This window comes from Pecten maximus, chromosome 16 (assembly GCF_902652985.1).
Source record: "Pecten maximus chromosome 16, xPecMax1.1, whole genome shotgun sequence".
Lineage (NCBI taxonomy): Eukaryota > Metazoa > Mollusca > Bivalvia > Pectinida > Pectinidae > Pecten > Pecten maximus.
Window position 1 is genome coordinate 8,411,684 of NC_047030.1, and position 9,332 is coordinate 8,421,015.

A 9,332-nucleotide genomic window follows, 5' to 3' on the forward strand; every position below is an offset into this window, starting at 1 on the left:
TACTGTGATGTCAAAATTATGACAGAAGTGAAATTATTCTGTTTAAGTTTTATTTGGTAAGTTACAACATTCATTTCACATGTGATGTTCACAGTGCTGTCCAGACCATGGTTTGGAACAGACACACCGGTACATAGAAAATTCTCGTCTGTTTTGTTGGTCTTCCTTGTAGTTTCTGTGTTGTGTAGGAGGCCACGCTGTCCGAACACAGCGGCCATGTTGACTGCACCACTGGGTATGACACTGACTGGCAAAGCTGGTGATGGTTTTAATATAGGGCCCAAGTGTCTGTGCCAGGTAGTCTCTCATTGATACACAATCGGACGTGTTTTCAAAGTTAGCTGAGCTATCCCACACTACGACGCCATCCAAACCTGCATCAAAGGACTGGCCGATAGTATTCTCAAGGTCAGACTGCCAAAATAATATAATCAGGGTTTAAATAGTAAATATGAAAGCACATTGTATGATGAACCTTCATTTATATAAAAAAATTTGTAGCTCAACATCAACAAATGGAGTGTATTCAAAATCATGGTTTCTTATTTTCCATGCTTAATTTTGAGACTGCTCTGAGGAAACAAATGGTCAATAAGTGGCCATCTTGGATTTATTGGTTGAAGTTTGTCATGACTTTTATACAGAAAGTTCTTGGTGGATCTTTCATATGTATAGCATGCTCCTCTTGTTTGGGGTTTTTTACAGGATAAATGCAGTATAATTATTTGATTGTATTTTTATTCTCATATACTTCAAAGGGCGATCGATGATAGGGTTGGGATTAATCTCACATGGGTTAGGGAAAGAGCTGGCACACACTATGACGCCACTCAAAAAGAATAATGTCATCATTTTTGACACATATTTTCATAATGGAGCAACGGAAAAGAATCACAACACCTTACAATCTGTTTCTTTTTGTAAGTACAGTATATGAGAAAAATCATCAAAACATAGGCTTATACCACAGACAGGGATATCTGAACCCTTATATAAGAGTCTGGTTTGTCCGCAAGCCTCATGCTGGTCAGCCAAACCCTTACACAAGGGTTGAGATATCCCTGTCTACGGAACAGGCCCATCGTATAATGTATAATGCCCCATAATTCTACTTACAGTGATGTAAAACTGTTCCTGTCTGTACCGGTATCTAGTGTAGGCGTAAATCGGCTTGGTCCTGGTCTGTTGGCACTCTATACACTGGTGTGACTCCTTCAGCATGTTCCTCACCCTCAGTGACTCCCTGAGGATCCCCTGAACCCGAAGGGCCCTTTCTACCACACTTGGGAACAAATCTTTATCCAAGTAGATCGAAGGGAAGAGTGCCAAACTAGCATTGAAAAGCCATGATAATCTGTACAAAATAAAGTAACGGTAATTCTTTAATGCATACTGTTCATTGGACAATAAACCCAGCAGGCAAATGAAAACAACAAAAGATAAATGCAACCAAAGAAAATCAACATGAAAAAAGACTAAAAGTACTGCAAGTAATAAAAACTTAAATACAAATAAGAAAATGCAGTTGTGTGTAGTAATAGAGGGTATACAAATTTAGTATAAGATTGGTATGTATTGATTTTGAGTGAATGAAATTGTCTTTGGAATTGAGGAATACTTTTATTAATTTTGCTTCCTGAAGTTTGGTAAAGATGATCAGAAATAAAACAGAATGAAGGAATCAACCTTGAATGACCTTGGTCTAAGACGGAATAAACTCTTAATTACAAATGATGGCTAACATTTTATATCGTCATTTGGAGTAGAAAACTGTAATGCTCAGTGTAAATGAAACTGGCCGTCCAGATCAATGTCGTACTACTGGCCAAACTATGAACATTAAAATAAATTAACATGTTGTATTTCACCAACAACACATGACATGGAAATTAAAAGGACACCGGACTACCATAAGACACAATGTAACTAAAATAATTCATTCAATGGTATACACCTTATATTAATGTGTATATAGATTCATAAGAAATACTGAAAACAACAAAGATGTTCTGCATTGTTGATCAAAACCAGTATCTATTGGTCATTATCCTCAGTTGCTGGGAAACAAGTCCAAGTGATTCTAACTATCTATCTGCTTTAATGGGGAAAAATAGCTCAAAAAGACGGAGCCGTCCAACGTCCTGTAGGTGCAGGTTAGAAGATGTCTCAGGTGAAGGAAGCGAAGGTGGATACTGGAGTATATCTTACAGAGCTCCATAGACAACACTGTTACGGGCAGATGATAGACTTTCATCTGCCTGTAGCAGTATACCAGGGTATTGAATCGGATAAATAGTCAGAATCTTTCAGACTACAGTGAAGCATATAAAAAACAAAACAAAAAAACAATTTATGCAGACTTCACACAAACACCCAACCCAATGATCCATGTCTATATCAGATCCTATAGCTTCAGTTTTTATTTCATATGAGACTTCATGAAACTTTTCCTAGACTGTTGACTTTACACAATACCTCCCCCACCCCTATGCTCCACATTAATGTCATAATATAATATTAACAGACCATGGGGTAGGGTGTTTATGCAAGTCCCTGTGGAATATCAGTTTCCTGTGAAAATGAAACGCATATTTACCAATACAAATGAGAACAACTTGGGTATAAAGACTGACTAATAATGATACCTACTCATTATTATACTGTATGGTGTCGTTGGCACAGTAAGCTTGTCCTTGGCGGTAGTTGTAACACCGTGGGAACCCATAAAAACCCCATTTACCACTTCTCCTCATTTCTGTTGCTTTCCATAATGTCTTGTTCATAAGTAACCTGAAGCGAAACAATAGATCCTTTGGTTAACTATAAAAACTTTGTATCGACAACAGCATTATCTTATGAGGCGTCCTTTTACTAGTTTTTGATTTCAGAAAACATATATTTAGCTCACCTGGCCCCATTGGCTGATGAGCTTATATGCCATGGTGTAGCTTCCATCTTTCTTTGTCTATCGACATTTCCTTTGAATTGATACTAGTCCTGAATGTCTGAATGGATTAGTCTGATAAAATTTGAACTGGAGCATTATTAGGCAAAGGTGATAAAATGTTGTTTGAATGGAGGGTGTGACTCGATCCTCTGAGTCAGGAGGGGCACAGTCCAATAGAGGTAAATCCTTTGAATCGCTGCTTTTACTGAGTGACTAAAAGTATTTTGATGAAAATTTTTCTGGAGCATTATTTTGCAAAGTAAATCCATTGTTGAATAAATGGAGGGAGTGGCTCCCTTGGGGCTGGAAGAGCGAGGCCTAATAGGCGAAATACCTGGTAGAGTTAAATCCGTTAGTCTTTACTAGTCCTAAATGACTGAACAAATTTTTAGGAAATTTGATATAATTCAATGAAATTTGGTTATGGGCATGATTGGGTAAAGGAGATTCAATGTTGTATAAATGAAGGACGTAGCTCCCCTGGGGCCAGAGGGGCGGGACAGACCCAATAGAGAAACTCAAAGTGAATAATTTAAATTGCTTCTAGTCCTGAATGACTGAATGGATTTTGATGAAATATCAGGTCAGGAGAATTATTGGGTAAACGAAATCCAATGTATTAAAAGGAGGGTGTGGCTCTTTGGCCGTAGCGGAAGGGTAATGGATGTAAATTGATCCTTTAAATCTCTACTATTCCTAAAGAACTGAATAGATTTTGGTGAAATTTGATCTGAAGCATTATTCAAGTTTCAAGTTTCATTTATTTCAGTATCAAAGGCCTCCAGCCCACAGTACATGTAAATATAAATATAAGAAGTTCCAAATGCAAAACAGTAATCATTATTTAACTAATTACAAATATACAAATTAATAAAAAAAAATATAAGCATAAGAGAAAGTAACATAAATTGATTCATGTAATTCATATACATGTACATCGCACATTACAGCATAATTTACACAATACATCAAATTATCAAGATAACTCCCAAGCATTGAGCATAGATAATACGTACATTTATCAGAGTGCAATACTTATCGTGTATGAAATATATTCAATGTATGCTCAAAATTAGGTGCATCATATAATAATACTAAACAACACATTTCTGAGAGTTTCATAAAAGGAAGTAAGCTCAAAAATAATGTTAAATTATTTGATCTGAAGCATTATTGGGCAAAAGAAATCCAATGATACACATTGTATATAAACAAAGGGTGTGGCTCACCTGGGGCCAGAGGGTGGGGTCAAATAGAGGTGAAATCCTTTAAATCTCTACTATTCTAAAGGACTGAATGGGTTTTGGTAACATTTGATCTGAAGCATTATTTGGGAAAGAAATCCAATGTATAATAAGAGAGTGTGGCTGAACTATGGCCAGAGGGGTGGGGTCAAATAAAGGGAATAGAGGTAAATCGCTATTCCTCCTAAATGACTTAATAGAAGTTAGATCAGGGCAAAGGGAATCACATTTTTTAAAATATGTTTTTGCTCCCCTGGGTTCAGAGGGATGAGGTCCAATAAGAGAATTAGAGATAATTTATGACTTTGATGAAGATCTGAGCATTATTGGCCAAAGGAAATTCAGTTTTGTAAAATGAGGAGAGTATAGCTTAAATGGTGGCTCCCCTGAGGTCTAGAGAGGGAGTCTGTACATAGAAAATATAGCAAATTCATTAAAATCCTTTATCTTCTTTAAGAATTACAGGGTTTGTTCCACTTTTGGTTTGAACCATTGTTGGGAGAAGCAGGTCAAAAAGTAGAAAACATGTAATATAACTTATATTTTTATGAGAGTATTTTGCCATGATTACTGAAATATATACCGTAGGTGAGCATTTATTATTATGCAGGCTCTCTGGGCCTGTTTTTAGCCCACCATCATCAGATGGTGGGCTATTCAAATCGCCCTGTGTCCGTGGTCCGTCGTCCGTCCGTCCCTCCCTCCGTTCTCACGAGGGATACATTGTGTGTCTATTTTTGAGCCCAGTGTGATACTGTGTGTCTATTTTGAGTTGTGTGTCTAAACACACAATAAAATCTAGGAAAATGCTTGGGCATGTGTTTTATGTGTCTATTTGTTTTTCTAACCATAGCCACATAAGGTAGTATGTCCATGATCTGTCCATCAAATTGTCCAGAACTTGGACATTACCATAGGTTGACTTGTACTGTATTCTAAAAATGGTTAGTAGAATAGTTTTAGATCATCCAATCAGACTCATCTATAGCTGTGGAAGGAGAGCTTGTGAACATCCAATCAGAAAGCTTGTTACATTGGACTTGTATTTGCAATAGTCACACAATGTTGCATCGGACTCTTGGTATTTGCAATAGCCACACAAAGAAAATGGAGTCTTCAGGAAAAGATGTGATCAGCTGAATATTGAACTCAAGGTAAGTTTTGTACAATAGTTTTTAGTGTTTGAATTTTAAAATGATTTTTACTTGTTAACTATTTTAATGTGTGTGCATTCATTCTTAGAAATGTTTGTTCACAGTTTAGAATGTTTTTGGACATATATACATTGTGTGTCTAATTTTCTATTCTAAAAATTAGTAAAGTAAACACATGTTATGGTCTTGCTCAAAATGGATGAAGGGGACATAGTCAGCTGTGTGATACTTGGAGGCATTCTGTTTATCTAGGCAATGGTCCAGACTATTTTTAAGATAAAGAGTAGACACACAATCCCTGGACATTTAGACACACAAGAATTATGGACAATTAGACTCACAAGAATGATGGACATATAAATAAGTCTTGAAGACCAAGAACATAGACACACGGTCCTTGGAAAGAGAGACTCACAAGTATGATGAACATTTAGGCACACAAGAATGATGGACTTATGAATTCCTCAATCTTGCATTCTTGTGACTAAGTCTTGAAGACCAAGAATATAGACACACATTACATGGACATGCAGAAGAGTATGGCAGACATTTAGACACACAAGAATCCTTTAGTGTTTAAGCATTAAAAACCAATACCGTATTTGACCTAATAAGGGCGCAGGGCGCGGGTAATTGACAGTGGGGCGCCCTTATTCAGATTAATTATTCCGAAGTTTTATGAAACAGACTATACCTTATAGCAGAATACCCAAGGTTGTGGAAACGGTAAAATATTCAGTCATAAACATATTCCAGATGAAGATATCTGTTCATTATCATATATTAAGCTTTAACATCACTTGAATACTCCTGTAAACTTGTAAACTATGCCAGCTGATCTTTAGACCAGAGAACGTGTGTTCTACCATTTGTGTTCTATTTATAGAGACAGGTGATTTCCCAGATCATATCAGACATCTTTTTCTTTTACCTAATAATTGATTTACAATGTCTTTTACTAGCTTTCTGTCCTGAACAAAAGTTATTTATCAACATACAAGAATGAAGTCTTTACTTTATCTTCAAATAAAGATGGTAAGTTATTATTTGTATGTGTGTTTAGTTTTGGGTGCTCTTTGCACTGACATGTCATCTATAGCCTGTAGGAATACACAAAATGTGGCGAAAACATGTGTTCCAGTTACTTAATTTGCTGAAGAAAATTGAACACATAAAGTAGCAAAATATTTCACATGAATTATTACTTTTCAACACCATTTTGACACCATTTTGACACTCGGTCAAAGATTTATTTCCTTGAAAAAAGGTAGGGGCGCCCTTATTAGGGTAGGTGCCCTTATTAGGTCAAATACGGTATATTAAGGCATTTAGACAAAATATCCTGTGGGTGATTGCATATGCTATAAAAAATTCAAGCCACAATAACATATAGACCTCCTTTTAATAAACTTATTCCTTTGAATAGCTTGTCTTAGATTTAGCTGCTCTTTCTGACCTATTGATTGTTTGTTTTTTTCAATTGGAAGTTTTACTGTTCATAATTTTTGTCTTACTTGAATGTAAAAAACAGGAGTTTCCATCCCAATCAGGGAAAGTTAGCAAGTAATTTTATACACACAAGAATATACATTGAACTTTTTAACCTTGCGTAATACTTTTGTGTGATGAACATATAATCAAGAACAATATATATCTCAGTTGCTTTTTGAGACTGAATTAAGTAAAATTGTATGTTTGGTTCAGCTGGTGACTGCAAATCTAAAAACAATAATTATTGCAAAGTAATTAATGTGTAAGATTTTCTTCAAGTTCTGAACATGCAGGTGAACAAATGCATAAAAAAACCTCTTTTAAACAATTATGCTAGAATTATAGCTTAGATATATGAAGTGGCACTGTGGTAGTTTTTTTTTAACCCCCACAGTGTATTATGGATCAAACAGGAAATGACATCAGTCCATACTTGCCAACTTTTTAAAATTCTCATGGGGGAGAAAGTGCGTGGGCGACATTTTTTTGACCGGAAAACACATTTCACGCGCGACACATTTAGCAAACAAAAACTAAGGGGAGATAATTTGCTATTGGAAAATAAATTCCTTGCATGAACACTTAAGCTTCCTTCCCTCACTGAAAAAAAGGTGGGAAAAAACTTATTTCAAGCTTGGCCAATGATCTTTTTTATTCAAGTTTGGAAAGATAATTCTTTAAGCAACAAGTTACAAGAAAAAAAAAAAAACTGCAAAATTACATCATTTTTAATTATTTCTGGAAATGATTTAACTCACTGTTCACTCTAAATAAAAGTATTTACTTAGATATGTTATGAAAATTATGTTGTAAGATAGATGTCAGTCAATTAAATGCAAATTATCACAATGATATCGCTTTCTATCAAGCTTTCTCTCCAGCAGTAAACTTCAAAAGAAAATACCTAAACTGTCACGATAAATATCTAGAGTACAATATAATATCTGAATGAAATTTCAAATGTTTCCTTTGGATTACAACAAAGACAATAATACAAAAAATAAAATAAAAAGGGCTGTACCAGCCGTTGTAATCACTATATAGGCTTACAACTCAGTACTTTGTAGGTGGGGACTGATACTTAAATTCAAAGTTTTAACATGACAGTATTTAGTTTAAGAAAGTGAGTATTTGTGGACATGTTTCTGTCTTTCAAAATGTGAATTGGGAAAGTTTCTGCCAAAATAAGTCTCTGCTAATTGACACGAAGTATGCTGATGCTACAGTGATTGAAACGACGTTACCTACCGGCAACCAGGCCTTCGGCCTATATGGTCGTTATTGTGAATTTATTTCCTTGTGCTAATTATCTAAAGATCAGCCAATGTTTAAATGTAGTTAACATTTCAATAAGTAATCTGTCAAATTTGATACTCCGTTGATAACATTGCCAGTGTTGTTTTCACTTTTTCTGTCCGAGATATACTGTCAAGTAGAGGGCTTTTATGCGCTTGACATCAAAGGCAGTATACGAAGCCATTTACAAGCGTTTAATCAACCATGACTGACCTGCTACAAAACCTTCACCACGCGTCCTCAGCTTAATTGGTTTTAATTAATTGTTTATTTATCGGGGTATTGTCACCCCTTGCAGCCAGTGAAGTGTCAGAATTTCGTTACGGTCTGTGAGCAGGTCTCTGAGGTCAGTTAACTGACCAATGCCCCACACATATGCCTTTCACCAGCCAGCAAGCGTTACCTGTCATAGGCCTAAGTGAATCTAACAAGATGAATAGGGGCTCCATACGGGGTTATCAAGACATATTCTCCAAAATCGGGAGAATACACTATGTTTTATCTATACGATCGGGAGACGGGGCAGGGTGTCTGGAATCGGGAAATTCCCGACTAAATCGGGAAAGTTGGCAAGTATGCCATGATCACATTTTCAAATTGAGGCTTATGAAAATAGGACATAACTTGCATATGCTTTGGTGGATATTTGGTTAAGTTCTGATTTCAATAGCTAGTTTTTAAGATTTTGGTTTAAATTTCATGTCAGTCTAACCTGTAATCTGTTATTTGAATTATTGGACTTATATTGTCCATTAATTTGGTTTCAATCCATATATATTATGGATTTGAATATTTTCATACATTGATATTAAGACAGAGCTAGAACATAATTTTATTTGCAAGGAAAAAGGGTCATTATGGCTGATGTTAGTGATGTTCCTGCTGGTTTCATTGGGTTTTTTTCTGACTTTGAGTTTTCAGAAGCTTGTTGCTTTTGCTCTGACTTTGACTTTGATGTTTTGGAGATATTTGTTGATGGTATGAACTATCTAACTTTCTTTTCTGCTGGGGAATTTCAAGCTTGTGTTTTTTTCTGTTTGTATGAAAATTTTGATATTTTGAAGTATAGATTGACAGGATAAAAGAAAGAAGTCTGAAGAGTAAGTGATCCTAAATAAGTTTGTTGATAATCTTGGAGGTAATCATTGCATTTCAGGTTATATTTTTTACCTGCTCAAAAATATAGAGTAAAACCCCACT

General features: G+C 35.6%; 1 protein-coding gene across 2 annotated transcripts; it reads right to left on the reverse strand.

Annotated features, from left to right (window-relative positions):
- Positions 1 to 33: 33 nt before the first annotated feature.
- Positions 34 to 8,468, reverse strand: LOC117345040 (hyaluronidase-4-like). Of its 2 annotated transcripts, none has more exons than XM_033907976.1 (4): positions 8,085 to 8,468; positions 2,650 to 2,790; positions 1,117 to 1,354; positions 34 to 414 (listed from the first exon to the last, which is right to left on the reverse strand). In XM_033907976.1, exons 2-4 carry the CDS (start codon positions 2,781 to 2,783, stop codon positions 76 to 78), a joined length of 711 nt encoding a protein of 236 aa, XP_033763867.1. In that variant the 5' UTR covers positions 2,784 to 2,790; positions 8,085 to 8,468; the 3' UTR covers positions 34 to 75. The 2 variants fall into 2 exon arrangements, with proteins under 2 accessions (XP_033763867.1, XP_033763866.1); XM_033907975.1 differs by lacking the exon at positions 8,085 to 8,468 and adding an exon at positions 2,909 to 3,743.
- Between the last annotated feature and the right edge of the window lie 864 nt (positions 8,469 to 9,332).

What these genes read in the sequence shown, in the direction of transcription:
- LOC117345040 (XM_033907975.1), bottom strand. Translation starts at nt 2,955, where the DNA reads ATGGAAGCTACACCATGGCATATAAGCTCATCAGCCAATGGGGCCAG. An exon ending in ACCATACAGTATAATAATGA is followed by an intron (nt 1,355 to 2,649) that starts GTAGGTATCATT and finishes TATTTTGTACAG; the next exon opens with ATTATCATGGCTTTTCAATG. An exon ending in AGGAACAGTTTTACATCACT is followed by an intron (nt 415 to 1,116) that starts GTAAGTAGAATT and finishes TTATTTTGGCAG; the next exon opens with TCTGACCTTGAGAATACTAT.